Source organism: Hypanus sabinus, chromosome 3 (assembly GCF_030144855.1).
Source record: "Hypanus sabinus isolate sHypSab1 chromosome 3, sHypSab1.hap1, whole genome shotgun sequence".
In the NCBI taxonomy this organism is placed as follows: domain Eukaryota; kingdom Metazoa; phylum Chordata; class Chondrichthyes; order Myliobatiformes; family Dasyatidae; genus Hypanus; species Hypanus sabinus.
The window spans coordinates 46,564,694-46,584,739 of record NC_082708.1 but is presented as its reverse complement, the minus strand read 5'-3'; the positions used below and the strand labels follow the sequence as shown (position 1 = coordinate 46,584,739).

General features: G+C 40.0%; 1 protein-coding gene across 7 annotated transcripts in view; it reads left to right on the top strand.

Moving 5' to 3' along the window:
• Positions 1 to 20,046, top strand: part of ift88 (intraflagellar transport 88 homolog) — a 187,257-nt gene that overhangs the window by 130,840 nt on the left and 36,371 nt on the right. For all 7 annotated transcript variants that reach the window (XM_059964217.1, XM_059964216.1, XM_059964218.1 and 4 more), the window contains 4 exons: positions 7,931 to 8,162; positions 14,923 to 14,993; positions 15,425 to 15,511; positions 18,790 to 18,889. In XM_059964217.1, coding sequence (XP_059820200.1) covers positions 7,931 to 8,162; positions 14,923 to 14,993; positions 15,425 to 15,511; positions 18,790 to 18,889 — 490 coding nt within the window. The remainder of the gene's footprint in view (positions 1 to 7,930; positions 8,163 to 14,922; positions 14,994 to 15,424; positions 15,512 to 18,789; positions 18,890 to 20,046) is intronic.

The following is a 20,046-nucleotide window of genomic DNA, read 5'->3' as shown; positions in this document are numbered from 1 at the left end:
ACCTTCTACTTTGCAAAACGTATCCCAAAACATATACAGATCTGTGTTATCCTAAGACATGCTCTCACAGCACCCCAGGTTATGTTAACCTTCACTGGCTTTTCTTCCTTGAACAATTCTAGTTCATTCTTCCCAGCAGTCAGAAATTTTCTTCTGAAGTACTTTTCTATTTCTCACTTCTGACCAAAGTTTAATTTGCTTCTCACGGCCTCCTCCTTAGCTCATCATCCATTTAGGAGCAATTGTATTAGGCAATACTGGAAATGTTTCTACTTCAAGTATGCTATAAGAATGCAAATTTTCATAAAATGGGAATCCTGACCTACAATTTATATAAATCATATAGTTAGGTAGCGTGGAATAGAGGTTGATACAAGAAAATAATTTATTTTATTGTATCTCATTTTCAGCCAATGCACTTAGATGCCTATAGTGAAGTGAAATTTGTTTTTATATATGCTGACAACTGGTGGATCCTGAGGCTCATGTACCTACTTCCTTAAGGCAACGGCGAGACGAGAGCATGGCCTAGGTGGTGTGGGTCCGTGATGGATACTGCCTTCTTGTGACAGTGTTCCATGTAGATATCCTCAATTGTGGGGAGGATTTTTAACCATGATGAAATGGGCTGTATCCACTTTTTGTAGGATTTTCCTTTCAAGAGCTATGAAAGTATATGCCAATATACTTTCCACCACTCATCTCAAAGTTCAAGTTCAAAATGAATTTTATTATTGAAGTACATATATGTCATCTTATAGAACCCTGAGATTTTTCTTGTGGACATGCTCAGCAAATCTATAAGATGTATCTATTACAGGATCGATGAAAGATCAGCCATAGTGCAGAAGACATCAAACTGCAAATGCAAATATAAATACAGTAAAGAGCAATAAATAATGCAACCATGAGATAATGAGGTAAAGAGTACTTGAAAGTGAGATTATTGGTTGTGTGAATATTTCAATGATGGGTCAATAGTTTGTGCTGGACTCAGTATGTGGTGGAACAGTTCAGTGATGGGGCAAGTGAAGTTGAGTGAAATTATCCCCTCTGGTTCAAGAGCCTGATGGTTGAGGGTAGTAACTGTTCTTGAGCCTGGCAGTGGGAGTCCTGAGGCTCTTGTGCATTCTACTTGATGGCAGCAAGAAGAGAGCATGATCTGGGTGTTGGGGATCCCTGATGATGGATGCTGCTTTCCTACAATGTTTCATGTCGGTGTGCTCAATGGTGGTGAGGGCTTTAGCCATGATGTACTGGGCCAAATCCACTGCCTTTTGTAGGATTTTCTATTCATAGGGATTGGTGTTTCCATACCAGGCTGTGATGCAGCCAGTCAGTACACTCTCCACTACACATCTATAGAAGTTTGTCAAAGTTTTACATGTCTTACCGAATATCTGCAAACTCCTAAGGCTCATGGACATTTTGATTTCTTCCTCCTGAAGTCAGTAATCAGCACTTTGGTTTTGCTGATTTTGAGTAAGAGGTTGTTATCGTGGCACCACTCAGCCAGATTTTCAATCTCCCTCCTATATGGTGTACATATGACCTAGGATATGCAGTGGTTGCAAGCAAGAGATTTTTATTTATTATGTTAATTTCAGAGTCAGAATGTATGGCTCTGTTTATAAAATTAGGATGCTAGATTTTCTGCTGGAATTGTTTGAAGTTAGTATTCAAAGGTCTTAGAATATTCAATTTGCAGATAGTACTTTTTGCAAAAACACATAGAAAACATAGAACATAGAAAACCTACAGCACAATACAGGCCCTTTGGCCCACAAAGTTGTGCTGAACATGTCCCTACCTTAGAAATTACTAGGCTTACCTATAGCCCTCTATTTTTCTAAGCTCCATGTACCTATCCAAAAGTCTCTTAAGAGACCCTATCGTATCCATCTCCACCACGTTGCTGGCAGCCCGTTCCACGCACTCAGCATACTCTGCGTTTAATTTAAAAAAAAAACTTACCCCTGACATCTCCTCTGTACCTACTCCCCAGCACGTTAAACCTGTGTCCTCTTGTGGCAATCATTTCAGCCATGGGAAAAAGCCTCTGACTATCCACACAATCAATGCTTCTCATCATCTTATACATCTCTATCAGGTCACCTCTCATCCTCTGTCGCTCCAAGGAGAAAAGGCCGAGTTCACTCAACCTATTCTCATAAGGCATGCTCCCCAATCCAGGCAACATCCTTGTAAGTATCCTCTGCACCCTTTCTATGGCTCCCACATCCTTCCTGTAGTGAGGCAACCAGAACTGAGTACTGTACTCCTAGTGCGGTCTGACCAGGGTCCTATATAGCTGAAACATTACCTGTCAGCTCCTAAATTCAATTCCACGATTGATGAAGGCCAATCCACCTTACGCCTTCTTAACCACAGCGTCAACCTGCGCAGCTGTTTTGAACATCCTATGGACTCGGACCCCAAGATCCCTCTGATCCTCCACACTGCCAAGAGTCTTACCATTAATACTATAATCTGCCATCATATTTGACCTACCAAAGTGAACCACTTCACACTTATCTGGGTTGAACTCCATCTGCCATTTCTCAGCCCAGTCAATGGCTATCAATGTCCTTCTGTAACCTCCACTCTATCCACAACATTTCCAACCTCCAACCTTTGTGTCATCAGCAAACTTCTAACCCATCCCTCCACTTCCTCATCCAGGTCATTTATAAAAATCATGAAGAGTAAGGGTTCCAGAACAGATCCCTGAGGCACTCCACTGGTGACCGACCTCTATGCAGAATACAACCCATCTATAACCACTCTTTGCCTTCTGTGGGCAGCCAGTTCTGGATCCACAATGCAATGTCCCCCTGGATCCCATGCCTCATTACTTTCTCAATAAGCCTAGCATGGGGTACCTTATCAAATGCTTTGCTGAAATCCATATACCCTACATCTACTGCTCTTCCTTCATCAATGTGTTTAGTCACATCCTCAAAAAATTCGATCAGGCTCATACGGCACGACCTGCCCTTGACAAAACCATGCTGACTATCCTAATCATATAATACCTCTCCAAATGTTCATAAATCCTGCCTCTCAGGATCTTCTCCGTCAACTTACCAACCACCAAGGTAAGACTCACTGGTCTATAGTTTCTTGGACTATCTCTACTCCCTTTCTTGAATAAGGGAACAACATCTTCAACCCTCCAATCCTCTGGAACCTCTCCTGTCCCCATTGATGATGCAAAGGTCATCACCAGAGGCTTAGCAATCTCCTTCCTCGCCTCCCACAGTAGCCTGGGGCACATCTCAACTGGTCCCAGTGACTTATCCAACTTGATGCTTTCCAAAAGCTCCAGTGCATCCTCTTTCTTAAAATCTACATGCTCAAGCTTTTCAGTCTGCTGAAAGTCATCACTACAATCACCAAGATCATTTTCCATAGTGAATACTGAAGTAAAGTATTCATTAAGTACCTCTGCTGTTTCCTCCAGTTCCATACACACTTTCCCACTGTCACACTTGATAGTTCCTATTCAAGTGCAACCCGTCCTTTTTGTACAGGTTACACCTGCCCCAAAAGAGGTTCCAATGATCCAGAAATCTGAATCCCTGCCTGCTGCTCCAATCCCTCAGCCACACATTTATCCTCCACATCATTCTATTCCTATTCTCACTGCCGCGTGGCACAGGCAGTAATCCCGAGATTACTACCTTTGCGGTCCTGCTTCTCCACTTCCTTCCTAACTCCCTGTAGTCTTTTTTCAGAACCTCTTCCCTTTTCTTAACTATGTCATTGGTACCAATATGTACCATGACCTGTGGCTGTTCTCCCTCCTACAGTGGGATATCTTGGACACGATCCAAAATAACCTGGACTCTGGCACCTGGGAGGCAAACAACCATCCGAGATTTTTTCCTGCATCCACAGAATCGCCTGTCTGACCCCCTAACTGTCAAGTCCCTTATCACTACTGCCATCCTTTTCCTTTCCCTACCCTTCTGAGCTACAGGGCCGGACTCTGTGCCAGAGGCACGGCCACTGTCGCTTGCCCCAGGTAAGCTGTCGTTTCCCCCCCCCCCCCCCAACAGTACTCAAACAGGAGTACTTATTGTCAAGGGGTACAGCCACAGGGTTACTCTCTAGTACCTGACTCTTTCCCTTCCTTTTCCTGACCGTGACCCACTTGTCTGTCTCCCATGGTCCTGGTGTGACCACCTGCCTGTAACTCCTTTCTATCACCTCCTCGTTCTCCCTAACCAGACGAAGGTCATCAAGCTGCATCTCCAGTTCCCTAACTCGGTCCCTCAGGAGCTGCAGCTTGACACACCTGGTACAGATGTGGCCATCCGGGAGGCTGGGAGACTCAAGGACTTCCCACACCTGACACCGAGCACAGAAAACTGGTCTCTGTCTCTGACACACACACACACACACACAAAGAATTAATTCCAGCATGGACAGTCTGGTTGTTTGACTGAGTAACATCAATGCTTTTCTGGAGCCAGCATTAGACACTAAGATTCTGCAGGACTGAAGAGCTTAGGGGCTATTTCATTTCTTCTATTGCAATGCTAAATTTTCCTTGAGAAGCTACTGGCATTTTGAGCTGTTGTAGTCCGTGTATTAAAAATTTCAGGAATTTGTCCCTGCTTTTAAGAATTGAATTGTGATATACTGTATGTCCAATTTAGTATGGTGTGTGACTTGGAGGGGAGCTTGGAGGAGATATCCTATTCTTCTGTTGTCATAAGTGTTTGGGTGGTGATGTATTGAGGCCCTAATAAAGAAAAAGAAGTGCATATCAAGTATAGGCAGTTAGAATTGCTTGAAGAATATAAGAAATGAAAGAGAACATTTGAGAGAGAACTCAGGAGGACAAAAAGGACAAGAGGTTGGTTTGGCAGACAAGGTGGAAGAGAATCCCAAGGGCCACACTAAGTGGCTGCTTTGTTAGGTGCATTAACCTGTACACCAGTTTGTTAATGTAAATATCTACATCGTCAGCAGCTCATAAAAGCATGTAGACATGGTTAAGTTCATTATTGTTGAGATCAAACATCAGAATGGGGAAGGAATGTGATCTAGGTGACTTTAACTGTGGAGTGATTGTTGGCGCCAGACAGAGCAGTTTGAGTATCTCGGAAACTGCTGATCTCCAGAGATATTTATGCATAACAGTCTCTAGAGTTTACAGAGAATGGTGTGAAAAGCAAAAAACATCCAATGAGTAGCAGTTTTGTGGGCAAAGATACCTTGTCAGTCAGAGGAGAATGGCCTGACTGGTTCAAGCTGATAGGAAAGTGGGAGTAACTCAAATAACCATGGGTTACAACAGGATGGGGCAGAAGAGTATCTCTGAATGCACAACATGTTGAACCTTGAAGTGGATGAGCTACAGGAAGTACCTAATAAAGTAGCTACTGAGTGTATAGCTATATTAATAGCAAAAGGATAGCTCTTAAAGATCTGTGTAGTCATCTATGCATGGAGCTGAAAGAGATGGGGGATATTTTAAGAGTTTTTTGCATCTGTATTTACTTGAGAGATGGGCACAGAGTCTATAGAACTAAGTAAAAAAGAATAGTGTGGTCATGGACCAATTCTGGATTACAGAAGAGGAAGTTGTCTCGAGACAAATTAGGGTAGAGGTAGGTAGGCAAGGTGTTTCATTGGAATTTGTGAAAAGCTAGTGCAGAAATTAAAGGGACACTGTCAGAGGTATTTAATATGTCCTTAGCCACAGGTGAGGTGCTGGAAGATTGGAGGGTAACTAATGATGTTCAGTTGTTCAAGAAAGTCTCTAAGAATAAGCTGGGAAATTCTAGACTGGTGACCTGACATCCGGAATGGGTAAATTACTAGAAATTATGCTAAGCACTGGCTTGTATAAGTATTTGGATAGAAAGAGCCTGATTAGTGATAGTGAATATGGCTTTGTGTGTGGTAGCTCATGTCTAACAAATCTTATGGAGTTCTAACAAGAAAATTGAAGAAGGAAAGGCATTGAATGTTGTCTAAATAGACTTCACCAAGGTCTTTGACCAAGCCCTGCAAGGCAGCCTGGTGCAGAAGGTTAAATGGTTTGACATTCAGGATGAAATAGTCAATTGGATTCAATGTTGCCTTGGGGTAAGAAGGCAGAGAGTGGTAGTTGATGGTTGTCTCTCTGATTATCATCTGTATTAATGATTTAGATGATAATGCAATAGACTAGATTAACAAATTTGCAGATGACACCAAGCTTGGGGGTGTAGAGGGAAGCAAGAAAGGCTACCAAAGCTTGCAAAGTGATCTGGACCAGCTGGGAAAATGGGCTGAAAATAGCAAATGGAATTCATTGCCACAGACGGTTGTGGAGACCAAGTCATTGATTATATTTAAAGTAGAGTTTGATAAGTTCTAGTTTAGTAAGAGCATACAATGGAGAAGGCAGGAGTGGGTTGAAAGGGAAAGGAAACTAGTCATGATCAAATGGTGGAGCAGACTCGATGGGCTGAATGGACTAATTCTGATCCTTTGTCTTATGGCAATTATAATTTGCAGAACAAGGACCCAGTCTAAATCATTGAATGCAAGAGTGATGAGTAAATGATTCATGCTAGGACAGGAGCAGCAATCTTTGGGCTCACTCAGTTTGGTGTATACAATGTGGAACACTGGCCAGGAGTGTATTAGAATACTAAAATCTACAGAAAGGAAAGACAAGATTTTAGCAGAACACATCAGAGTTATGCAACACACAATGGAAGTTGGTGGTTATTCTACAAATATTTTTTTGGAAAGCATTCCTAGGAATCTGAAATGATACCCCAGATGCAAACAGGAGATTTGGTTCTGCTGATTGTGTGGAAAAGGATGCTTTCAGTGGCAAGAAAAGACTTCTCTGAAGGAGACCATAGGTGATTGCCTCGTTCTTCCCAATAATTGAATGATGAACAGCTGAAAACTTAAAAGCAGTGATTAAGTCAAGGGAGCTTCCTTAATGCTATGTTACCTGATTGCTAGTTCAAACAACAAATATAATTTAATGTCAGGTACAAACTTTTAGCTGATTACAGTCGGCCCTCCTTATCCATGGGTTCCGCATGCGCGGATTCAACCAACCGCGTATGGGAAAACCTGGAAGTTCTCTCTCCAGCACTTGTTGTTTGAGCGTGTACAGACTTTTTTTTCTTATCATTGTTCCCTAAACAATTCAGTATAACAACTATTTACATAGCATTTACATTGTATTAGGTATAATAAGTAATCTAGTATATGGGAGGATGTGCATAGGTTAACGCAAATCAAGAATTGAAAAGAAAACCCGAAGTTCTCTAAGTTGGAACAGGTACATCGAGTATTATTTAACGTCAGTTAGTCAAACGTCTGTCTTAGTATATAGTATATATTTTACCTTTCTATGCATATAAAACATGTATTTAAGAAACGTATGTATTTCAATAATTAAACCATTGCATTGCTTAGTAATAATTGTAGCTTTCATAGGGACAGGGCCTTTCATATGCTCTATTATTCTCACTTTATCCTTTAAAATTGTTCCGATCATTGACTGATTGTAGCCTAACGCTTTTCCAATGACTGATGATGTTTCACCTCTTTCTGATCGCTTTATTATTTCCACTTTATTTTCAATTGTGATAATTTCCCAGAACGGAAACATTGCAGGTGGCGGGTCCTGAGTTCTGCCGGGTCCTTTTTTTTTAATCCACCGCACTGAGACAGGTTAAATAAGCTTCAGTGCTCCGCCAGGTCCTAAAGTCCACCGACTTGAGATGCCGCGTTTTTTGGTATCCGCGGATAAGGAGGACCGAGTGTACAGGATTTTATTTTATTTAGTAACATTTTTAAGCTCCTGCAGGTTAGAATATGCAATACTGAATGGTAATTTAATGTTGATTGTTACTTATTCATAATTAATATGTTTCTACATATTACAATATTTCTTTTTGAACAGGATTAAAATAATGCAGAACATTGGTGTCGTCTTTGTCAAAATGGGACAGTACTCTGATGCAATTACGTCCTTTGAACATATTGTGAGTGAAAGCCCAAACTTAAAAACCAGCTTTAACCTGATTCTGTGCTACTTTGCCATTGGTGATCGTGAAAAGATGAAGAAAGCATTCCAGAAGCTGATAATGGTCCCACTTGGTATTGATGAAGATGACAAATACATTCCACCAAATGTAAGTACGTTAAGTATTAAGTGATAATAAGGTTTTGAATGTGTGCTGATTATCTGGATAAACTGAGCAGTATTGTATTGCAAAATATCAAAATTATTTTGAATGTAAAAAATGGAAAAATGCCTTTGCATGGATTATCATTCAAGATCTGTGGGCTAAATTGGATATTTGGCCCTACTTTTAAGTAGGATTGTTGTGGTAGCAATAAATAATATTTGCTGATATCTGTAAAGCTATTAATCTGTGTATTGGAGTGAGTGAAATGTTATTGTTTCATTTTCAAAAGTTTCATTTTGCAATTTTCAATTGCAAAAGTTAGTGTTTTGTCAAAATATTTTTGATATCACTTTAGAGAAATTACATAGGCTTTACTAATCATTTATTTGTATTTTATTCATGTACACAGTCTACTCTGGATAACTCAATCACTTTTTAATTCAAATTCTCCAATACTTACTCTTTAGTTAGGGTTTTATAGTTATATAATAATTACTCTATAGTTAGGGAGTCAGACAGGCGATTCTGTGGACGCAGGAAAGAAACACTGATGGTAGTTTTCCTCCCAGGTGCCAGGGTCTGGGATGTTTCTGATCGCGTCCATGATATCCTGAAGTGTGAAGGAGAACAGCCAGAGGTTGTGGTACATATTGGTACCAACAACATAGACAGGAAAAGGGAGGAGGTCATGAAAACAGACTACAGGGAGTTAGGAAGGAAGTTGAGAAGCAGGACCTCAAAGGTAGTAATCTCAGAATTATTGCCTGTGCCACGTGACAGTGAGCATAGGAATAGAATGAGATGGAGGATAAATGTGTGGCTGAGGGATTGGAGTGGGGGCAGGGATTCAGATTTCTGGATCATTGGGACCTCTTTAGGGGCAGGTGTGACCTGTGCAAAAAGAATGGGTTGCACCTGAATCCCGGGGGGACCAATATCCTGGCAGGGAGCTTTGCTTAAGGCTACTAGGGGGTGTTTAAACTAGAATTGCTGGGGGGTGGGAACTGAACTGAAGAGAGGGAGGAAGAGGCAGTTGGCTCACAAATAGAGAAAGCTTGTAGGCTTTAGATGTTTCAGAAAGGACAGGGAGGGAGGCAAAAGGGGTGGGGGCGCGGCACTGCTGATCAGAGATAATGTCATAGCTGCAGAAAAGGAGGAAGTCATGGTGGGATTGTCTACTGAGTCTCTGTGGGTGGAAATTAGGAACAGGAAGGGGTCAATAACTCTACTGGGTGTTTTTTTATAGACCACCCAATAGAAACAGGGACATCAAAGAGCAGATAGGGAGACAGATTCTGGAAAGGTGTAATAATAAGTGTTATTGCATTGGGAGATTTTAATTTCCCAATATTGATTGACACCTACCAAGAGCAAGGGGTTTAGATGGGGTGGAGTTTATTAGGTGTGTTTAGGAAGGTTTCTTGACACAATATGTAGATAAGCCTACAAGAGGAGAGGCTGTACTTGATATGGTATTGGGAAATGAACCTGGTCGGGTGTCAGGTCTCTCAATGGTAGAACATTTTAGAGATGATGATCACAATTCTATCTCCTTTACCATAGCATTGGAGAAGGATAGGAACAGACAAGTTAGGAAAGTGTTTAATTGGAGTAAGGGGAAATATGAGGATATCAAGCAGGAACGTGGAAGCATAAATTGGGAACAGATGTTCTCAGGGAAATGTACAGCAGAAAAGTGGCAAATGTTCAGGGAATATTTGTGTGGAGTTCTGCATTGGTATATTCCAATAAGACAGGGAAAGGATGGTAGGGTCAAGGAACCATGGTGTCCAAAGGTTGTTGTAAATCATGTCAAGAAGAAAAGGAAAGCTTACAAAAGGTTCAAAAAACTAGGTAATGATCGAGATTTAGAAGGCTAGGAGGAAGAAGTTTAAGAATGAAATTAGAAGAGCCAGAAGGGGCCATGACAAGGTCTTGGTGGATAGGATTAAGGAAAATCCCAAGGCATTCTACAAGTATGTGTAGAGCAAGAGGATAAGACATGAGAGAATAGGACCAATCAAGTGTGACAGTGGAAAAGTGTGTATGGAACCGGAGGAGATAGCAGAGGTACTAAATGAATACTTTGCTTCAGTATTCACTATGGAAATGGATCTTAACAATTGTAGGGATGACTTACAGTGGACTTGAAAGCTTGAACATATAGATATTAAGAAAGAGGATGTGCTGGAGCTTTTGGAAAGCATCAAGTTGGATAAGTCACCAGGACCAGATGAGATGTACCCTAGGCTACTGTGGGAGGCGAGGGAGGAGATTGCTGAGCCTCTGGTGATAATCTTTCCATCATTGGGGATGGAAAAGGTTCCGGAGGATTGAAGGGTTGAAGATGTTTTTCCCTTATTCAAGAAAGGGAGTAGAGATAACCCAGGAAATTATAGAACAGTGAGTCTTACTTCAGTGGTTGGTAAGTTGATGGAGAAGATCCTGAAAGGCAGGATTTATGAACATTTGGAGAGGTGTAATATGATTAGGAATAGTCAGCATGGCTTTGTCAAAGGCAGGCCGTGCCTTATGAGCCAGATTGAATGTTTTGAGGATGTGACTAAACACATTTTGAAGGTAGAGCAATAGATGTAGGGTATATAGATTTCAGTAAGGCATTTGATAAGGTGCCCCCATGCAAGGCTTATGGAGAAAGTAAGGAGGCATGGGATCTAGGGGGACATTGCATTGTGGATCCAGAATTGGCTTGCCTACAGAAGGCAAAGAGTGGTTGTAGACAGGTCATATTCTGCATGGAGGTCAGTGACAGTGGTGTGCCTCAGGGATCTGTTCTGGGACCCCTTTGAGAAGTGGAGGGATGGGTTAGTAAATTTGCTGATGACACAAAGCTTGGGGGTGTTTTGGATAGTATGGAGGGCTGTCAGAGGTTACAGTGGGACATTGATAGGATACAAAACTGGGCTGAGAAGTGGCAGATGGAGTTCGACCCAGATAAGTGTGAGGTGGCTCATTTCGGTAGCTCAAATATGATGGCAGATTATAGTATTAATGGTAAGACTCTTGGCAGTGTGGAGGATCAGAGAGATCTTAGGGTCCGAATCCATAGAGCGCTCAAAGCAGCTGCACAGGTTGACTTTGTGGTTAAGAAGGCATACGGTGCATCAACCGTGGGATCGAGTTTAGGAGCTGAGAGGTAATGTTACAGCTGTATAGGACCCTGCACAGACTCCACTTGGAGTACTGTGCTCAGTTCTGGTTGCCTCACTAGAGGAAGGATGTGGAAACCATAGAAAGGGTACAGAGGAGATTTACAAGGATGTTGCCTGGATTGGGAAACATGTCTTATGAGAATAGGTTGAGCAAACTCAGCCTTTTCTCCTTGGAGTGATGGAGGATGAGAGGTGACCTGATAGAAGTGTATAAGATGATGAGAGGCATTGATCATGTGGATAGTAAGAGCCTTTTTCCCAGAGCTGTGGCTAACACAAGAGGGCACAGTTTTAAGGTGCTTATAAATAGGGGCTGAGGAGATGTCAGGGGTAAGTTTTTTACATAGAGAGTGGTGAGTGTGTGGAATGGGCTGCAGGCGATGGTGGTGGAGGTGGATATGATAGGGTCTTTAAGAGATTCCTGGATAGGTACATGGAGCTTAGAAAAATAGAGGGCTATGGGTAACCGCAGGTAATTTCTAAAGTAAGGACATATCTGGCAGAGCTTTATGGGCCAAAAGTTCTGTATTGTGCTGTAGGCTTTCTATGTTTCCAATTAGACAAGACAGATAAACAGAGGATCACACACAATATGCTGGAGGAGCTCAACAGACCAGGCAGCATATATGGAATAGAGTAAGTAGTCTTTGTTTTAGGCAGAGACCCTTCATCAGGATATTAGTTTTTAATAATGGAGAAATAATTTAAATTAAGCAACGGCATGCATATTATTCCTTATATAAAGCTAAAATGTTATAGCTTTTTTAATAACATCAGACTGAGGTTTGCATTAGAAAGTAGCCCTCCATGCCCTATTCTACTGTGTTCAATTGGTAAAAGATCAGAAAAAGTCAAGAATGTTGCTCTTTCTGTTCCACGTTCTATCTGAATTCCTCATCTACGTTGTCCCTGCAAGTGGTATAGAGGGTGGGGGGAGGGGGAGGGCACGAGAGCTCTAATAGAGTAGGTTCTGTTCAAAATCGACATTGTGCTTTGTACGGTTGAATATTCCTGTCTTTCTAAAGCAGGAAATTTGCAGCTGTGGGTGATGCAGTGGGATATTTGCTGATATTTGAGAGAGTTGGATGTACTCTGAAACTAGAGGACAAATGGTAATGAATGATTTCAAATTGAAGTTACCGACTTTGGAAGTCAAGCTATGGAGGCTTTTGGCGTCTACATACATGATTAAATGCTGCCAAGCAGTTGTTTGGATTAATTAGGTCCCCTCTGAGACCCCATGCCTTTTCTTAAACAGCTGCTTAAGTGCATTTGTTTCATAGGTCAATTGTATTTATGTTACAGGAAAAGCCCTTACAGCACTTGCATCTTAAATTTTGAGTTCTGTGAATGCTACTAAGTTTAGAATTATTGACTGATTTTAATCTTGAACCTTTGAATGCATGCACTTTATCATCATAGTATCAATTTATAACTTAAATAATAAAGAAAAAGGAGTGAGCATATTTATTTACCTAAATTTTTCTTTTGTTCATTGTTTACTCATGTCCCTTAGATCCAACATGAGATGACAGATCATAATGCTTATTTTCTTTTCCTAATTCAGTGCAGTTGATGCAGATCATCTAGTCATTTAATTTTCAAAACCCATAAATTTTCTTAAGGTGCTTAATAAATAGGCAGTGAGTATTGGGTGTATTAGAGCAAATATTAAAGAATGAGTTATTTGTCTGGTCTGATCAGTATGAAGCCTATTCTAAGACTATTTTATTAGCAGATATTTCTCCTATACCTCTCTTTTCCCTCAAGAGATGTAGTTCATTCATTTGACATTCTATCTGTTCCTATTCTTGTTTCGATTGTTCCTTCCTATTCTAGTTTGCATAGTTTCCTATGTTATTTTATTCTTCACTGTAAAAGCATTTACCCAGAAATTCATTCCCTGTCAACTAAATGCACTAACAGCTGTACATTCCACTCCAACTCCAAATTCAGTTCCTTTAACTTCAATGAAACTGAATTTTAGAAGCAGTTTAGAAAGCACGTGTGCTGCTCTATAGCCCGACATACACAAGTAAATGTATTTTTCATAACTATTGTCTGGTTTCTCTGTTAGTCGCCAATTTAATAAATCTTGGCACATTAAAATTAACTTGATTAGAAGTACTCTCAAATTTAAATTTTTTTATAAGCCATATATATGAACCAAATATTAGACTTCTTCCAATAATTGTAATGGGAAATTGAGGTAATTGGGATTTTTAGAAGTGGGTCATGCATATGTAATGAAACAGATAACACATTAGTACATGCAGTGCACTCCCACTGTAAATAGAGAAACTAAGCAAATCAGTGTGGAGTGCTGATTTGACACAGTCGAGCATTTTGGAGCTTGGTACTCCTTTAACTTTATATGATCATGCATGTATTCATCAGCAGGAAGAACTCCCATCCCTTGACTTTACTATTTAAAGGAATCAGCAGCTGTATACAATTGATTGTTACTGATTTCTCATGCCTGTTGCTGCATTTCTACAATTGTGTGGCTCTTTCAATAGTTATTTCAAGTTGCAAGGTTGACATGGCAAAGACCTTTTGCTGCTCACATGCTTTTGCCTTTGGGAACACCTTTCAGCCAAAGTGTTGAAGGATAGGTTTTCATATCTGGGTCTCACAAGGAAAGATGAGCTGTCTATTTTACATTAAGGACAGCCTTGTTGAAATTTATTGTGAGCTGCAGCTTCAACCATGGTGAGCCATGGACCACCCTGCTAGAGACAAGGGGATTAAGGCATCACATTATTTCTGGAGTTGATATATTTACAATATCTTACAGCCTTCTGTCCAGTCTTGTGATTTGACTAACTACATTAAATGGTACTGAATTCAGTTAATTTTAATAGAGAAAGTAATATTATGAAAATGGACAAGATTAATAATAGGTCACCAGGACCTAATAATCTACTTTACAGATTACTTAAACAAGTTGTCCTAAAAGTAACAGATCCATTACTGTCATTTTCCAAAGTTCTGTAGACTCTAGAATGGTTTCAATAGAGTTGAGGGTAGCATAACCACCATTCAAAAAACGAAGGAAAAATAGGAAAATATAGACCAGGGAAATATATGGCTTAAATGCTGGAGACCAATTTTTTTTTAAAAGTGATGGCAGCACTCTTAGAAAACAATAGTAGTATTAGGCAAACTCAATGCAAATATATGTCTGACAATTTTTTAGGATATAAGTAGTAGAATAGATAAAGCAGGAGCTGTGGGTGTATTTAGAAAACACTTGTTGATTTGCTTAACATTCAACAGGAATTCCCGATTTGTCAAAGCCTATGCTTCTAGTTATTTCTCAGCATTTATATATTTTAATGCAAACAGTGCAAGATCACTGTAACAATTCTGATTGTTTAAGGGAGTGAAGTATTTTTAAATACCTCTCCATTCTCCCTTACAACCACAAGCTAAACAATAAACAACCCACTAATATTCTTAAAATTTGCATCCCTGAATTTTCTCCTGTCTTAATTATTTTACTCTGTGATAAGTAACATTTTATAATGTAGCATGCATCTATTTCAAATCAAACATGCTTCTTTGAAAACTGTTTTCACATTCTTTAGGATGATCCACATATGAATCTAGTAATCGAAGCTATCAAGAATGATCCACTCAGGCAAATGGAGCGAGAACGGTAGTGTACATCTGTTTTGAAAATTAACATTTTTAAATGTGCTAACTCTGGAATAAGGGAATAATGACCAAATTCAATGAAATCACAGCAAGATTGTCATTTCAGTGTATTTGTCACTTATACCATATGCTGATAACTGAATGGACAAACTGCTCACTGTTCTGTAGAAAACAGATCATAGTCCTTTGTAAATATTTATATATTAATACCACATTACTATATGGAAGTCATGTACAAAAATTGTTTTGAAAGGAAGTCAAATACAGGGCAGCTCATATTTTCAGAAACAATTTTGTGGCTTCCTTTTAGAGGAATTTGACATGAAATTTAGAAAGAAATCTTAAGGAACCCTTTTAGATTATTCTACAATGTTTAGAGATTATGTTACAGAAATGAAAGTAATTATGTTCTAAAAATATGTAATTTTGCAGGAAGGCAATGGCAGAGAGATTTATTATGACTGCAGCTAAGCTGATAGCACCTGCAATTGAACCATCTTTCGCTGCTGGATATGACTGGTAGGAAAAATCAATTCAGTTTAGTACTCTAGACTGATTACTGTAAGTAAATAACTGCAAGAGATCGTTATATTGAAAAACCTGAATAAGCTAAACATCAATATTTACTCTCAAATACAAGGCATTGGTCTCATTAATATAAAAGTTGCATTATTTTACAAGAGAAGAGGCACTTGTTAGTTAAAGCACTTTGTAGTGCTTGATAGTTAAAGTTGCAATATGTGGAACTTGTAATAGATGAATTGATTTTGGGTAAAATGCACTTATGTAACAGATTTTACTCTATGTATGTAAAGCACATATTGCCAGAATGGGAATGGCAAACATTAAGTTCCTAGATTTTGATTAATGGTGTGGATTGGAGCTGTAAGTAAATCCTGATAACACACCTATTAATACTCTTGTTCAGACTGGTTAGCATTCTGAAATTCCAGCAAACCCAAGAATCTCAATCAGGGCTATGGACCATAATTGGACTGGTATTTCAGTTGCTCTTTGCACTTTAGCCATGATGAAAAATTTGACTGGCTGGGATTGCTTTCTGTAGAATGGAGAAGACTGAAGTGAAATTTAGCTGAGCTGGATGAAATAATGAGGAGCCCAGCCAAAATAGATTGGAGGGGCCAGGTTCCCTTAACAACAAAACAGGGTGTTAAGGGAATACTTGATAGGGCCGAGGCAGAGCTTGGGTTTTTTTTTAATATATTTCAGAAACTGATGGGTTGAAACAGGCATAAATATGTGGGATGCACTTGAAATTACGTGACATGTAGTGGACCAAAAACTAGAGTGATACTTTTTAGATGGTACATACATACTGGGTTATATGATGTCCTCCATGGTAAATTTCTAATACTGTATATCTAAAATTCAATAATGAAATGAAATCATTTTCTATGAACAATGATTTGAACATGTTGATAGTTAGAAAGCTGATGTCCAGTGATCATGAGCTTTAATAAATACTGGACTGTTTTCCTCAAACATGAGAAAATCTGCAGATGCTGGAAATCCAAAGCAACACACATGAAACGATGGAGGAACTAAGCAGGTCAGGCAGCAGCAATGGAAAAGAGGAAAGAGTTAATGTTTTGGGCTGAGACTGTTCTTCAGGAATGAGAAGGAAGGGGGAAGATGCCAGAATAAAAAGGCGGGGGGGGGGGTAGGAAAGAGGGTAGCTGGAAGGTGGTAAGTGAAGCCAGGTAGGTGGGATAGGTCAAGGGTTAGAGAAGAGAGAATCTGATAGGAGAGGAGAGTGGTCAGTTGGTGAAAGGGCAGGAGGAGGGGATCCAGGGGGAAGTAAGGCAGGTGGGAAGTGAAAGGTCAAAGTAGGAAATAGAGGAAGGGGGAATAGATTTGTTCACCAGGAGAAGAAATCCATATTCATGCCATCAGGTTGGATGGTACCCAGACGGATTGACATGTCAGAATGAGAATGGATAACAGAATTAAAATGCTTGGCTTCTGGGAAGTCCTGCTTGTGGCAGATGGTGCGGAGGTGCTTGATGAAGCAGTTTCCCAATATACGACAGGTCTCACCAATGTCGAGGACACCACATCAGGAGTACCAAACACAATAGACAACCCCAGCAGATTCGCAAGTGAAGTGTAGCCTTATCTGGAAGGACTGTTTGGAACCCTGAATGGAGGTGAGGGGGGTGGTGCATGAGCAGGTGTAGAACTTGGCTGCTTGCAGGGATACGTGCCTGAGGGAGATTAGTGGGGAGGAATAAGTGGACAAGAGAATCGTGGAGGGAGTGATCCCTGCAGAAAGCTGGGGGGTGGGGGGAGGGACAGATGTGTTTAGCAGTAGGATCCCTTTGAAGATGGCAGAAGTTGCGGAGGATAATGCAGGTGAAGAATCTGATGGGTCCTTACGTAGGTAAGGACAAGAGGGACTCTATCATTATTATGGCAGCGAGAAGCTGGGGTGAATGTGGATGTACAGGAGATGGAAAAGATGCAGGAGAGGGTGTCATCAATGTAAAGGGAGGGAAACCCTGTTCTTTGAAGAATGGGACATCTCTGATGTCCTGGAATGGAAAGTTGTGTCCTGGGAACAGATGCCACAGAGGAGGAGAAACTGAGAAAAGAGAGCTGTATTTTTACGGGCAATATAGTGGGAAGAGGTATAGTTGAGATAACTACAGGATTCAATAGGTTTATAAAAGATGTTGGTTGACAGTTTGTCTCCAGAGATTGAGAAAGAGAGATAAGGAAAGGGGAGGGATGTGTCAGAGATGGACCATGTGAATTTAAGGGCGGGGTGGAAGTTAGAGGCAAAGTTAATAAAATCAACAAACTCAGCTGGGTGCATGAAGCAGCACCAGTGCAGTCATCACTGTAGTGGAGGAAGAGTTGGGGAATATAACCGGGGAAGGCTTTGAACGCAGGCTGGTCTACATAGCTGATGACTTTCTTGAGATTGGAGAAAGTGTGAGAGGTCAAAGGAAAATAGTTCAGCTTGAGGACCATTTCTTCCTGATGGAGGAGGGTAGTGGGGGAGGGGGATTGGTTGGTGAAGTGAAGAGCTTTGGGGCCTTCCTGATGGTGCCAGGAAATTGAAAATTATTGAGGAGATCAAGTGGAAAGAGACTGAACCAAGCGGGATAGAATGGAATTCAGATATGAGGACATGAGTTCTGTAGGACAGGAGCGGTCAGAGACAATAGGTCTACTGGGACAGTCCAGTTTGTGGATCTTGGGTAGGAGTTAGAAATGCAGGGAAGGGGTACAATGAGCTTTGTGGCAGTGGATGGGAGTTCTCCAGAGTGGATGAGGCAACGATAGTGTCAGAGACAGTTTTCTGATGGTGTGGTGTAGTATGAGTAGGTGTCTGAGAGTTGTCTCCTGTCTTCAGCAGGGTAGAAGTCAGTGTGCCACACTACAAATGGCTTCTGGACTGTTTTCCTCTCCTCTTGTGAAGTATACTGTGTGTTCAGCTAACCAACTTTGCCATAGCCCACTTCAGCACCACGTAATCATAATTTGACAATTGTTTGAAATCCTCATCCATAAGTTAATTGAATGTTTAATATGGAAATTAGAAATGATGTACATGAAAACCTCGCAACACAGCATTACTTAGTGGGAAACCTCAGAATACTAACCCTGAGATGGAGTTATACCAAAATAAAAATAATCTTGTGCTCTGGTGCTGACACTTCCACAGTGATTGATATACCTTCTCCTTGTTCTTCTTCCCTTCCCTCTAAGATGAAATATATGAGAAGAATCTGGATTTGAAGTAACTCATATTTGATCACTAATTTTTGCAGGTGTGTGGAAATGGTCAAGACTTCCCAATATGTTGAGCTAGCTAATGACCTAGAAATTAATAAAGCCATCACTTATCTGAGACAGAGGGATTTTAACCAGGTATCAGTAACTTTTCTATTTCAGTTGAATTCTTGCAAACTCTTCAAAGAGATTCTTGTTTGAAACTGTTTAAAATTTAATTATTTTTGAAGAACTAAAGTTGTTAAGAATAATCAGAATGCACCACCAATTTTATGTATTGACCATTTTAATTTTGCTAGTTTGTCTATTACTCTTAAAATTTATTTGAGGATTTTACGGTAAATATGGCAAATTATAACTGCTTATTTTCCTGTAACAGGACTGCCATTAAGTTATAGAATTGAGTTGAGTCAGATTCATTTAAATTATTACTGCTTTATTAGGAATGATATAAACACTTTATTTTAGCGATTGATTCCAGTTTTGAATCTGAGCACATTATTTTAACATATTTGCCACTTGCGTTTCAGCAATCACTCTACCTCTGCCTTAAAAGCACTGACATACCCTGCCTCAATTGCTCTTTGAGGAAAAGAGTCCCAAAGACACTTAGCTTTATTTTCAAATGGCAAACACTGGTTTTTGATTCTTCACAAGAAGAAAAATCACTACATCCATGCTGTCAGTGCCTCGCAGGATCTTGTATTTTTCAGTCAAATTGCCTTTATTCTAACTTCAGGCTGATAGCAGTGTTATGAAACAAACTATGCTCTCCCATTAACAATTTAGTTATCCATCTCTATAAAATCATTGTAAAATTAAAGAATTATCAAGTCATGATGATTCTTTATTTTTAACAATGATTTTGTTTTTGTGCATTTGCAGCCTATTTGCAAAATGACTGTGCCTGAGATTTTGTTCTCATCAGACATTGGATGCTATTGTTGGTAATGCACAGATCTTAGCAGTGTAAAATCAAATGAGGGCTATTATCACACTTGAGCAATAATGTGCTTCCAATGCATTACCATTTTTGCTTAAAAAGAGAGAGAAATACTGTGCACAGTACTGCAGATGTGGTCTTGCCACTGCCCTATATAACAAAAGCATAACCTCCCTACTTAAACAAATGTTAATGTTAATTATCAAATTAATATTCTGTTAATTGTCATAATTACATGCTCTATCTGCATTCTATCATTTTAGGAATCATAGTACATCAAGTAGTGCAATATAGTACAGGCCTTTGTGCCAGCCTTTTAGCCTACTCCAAGTTCAATCTAATCCTTCCTTCC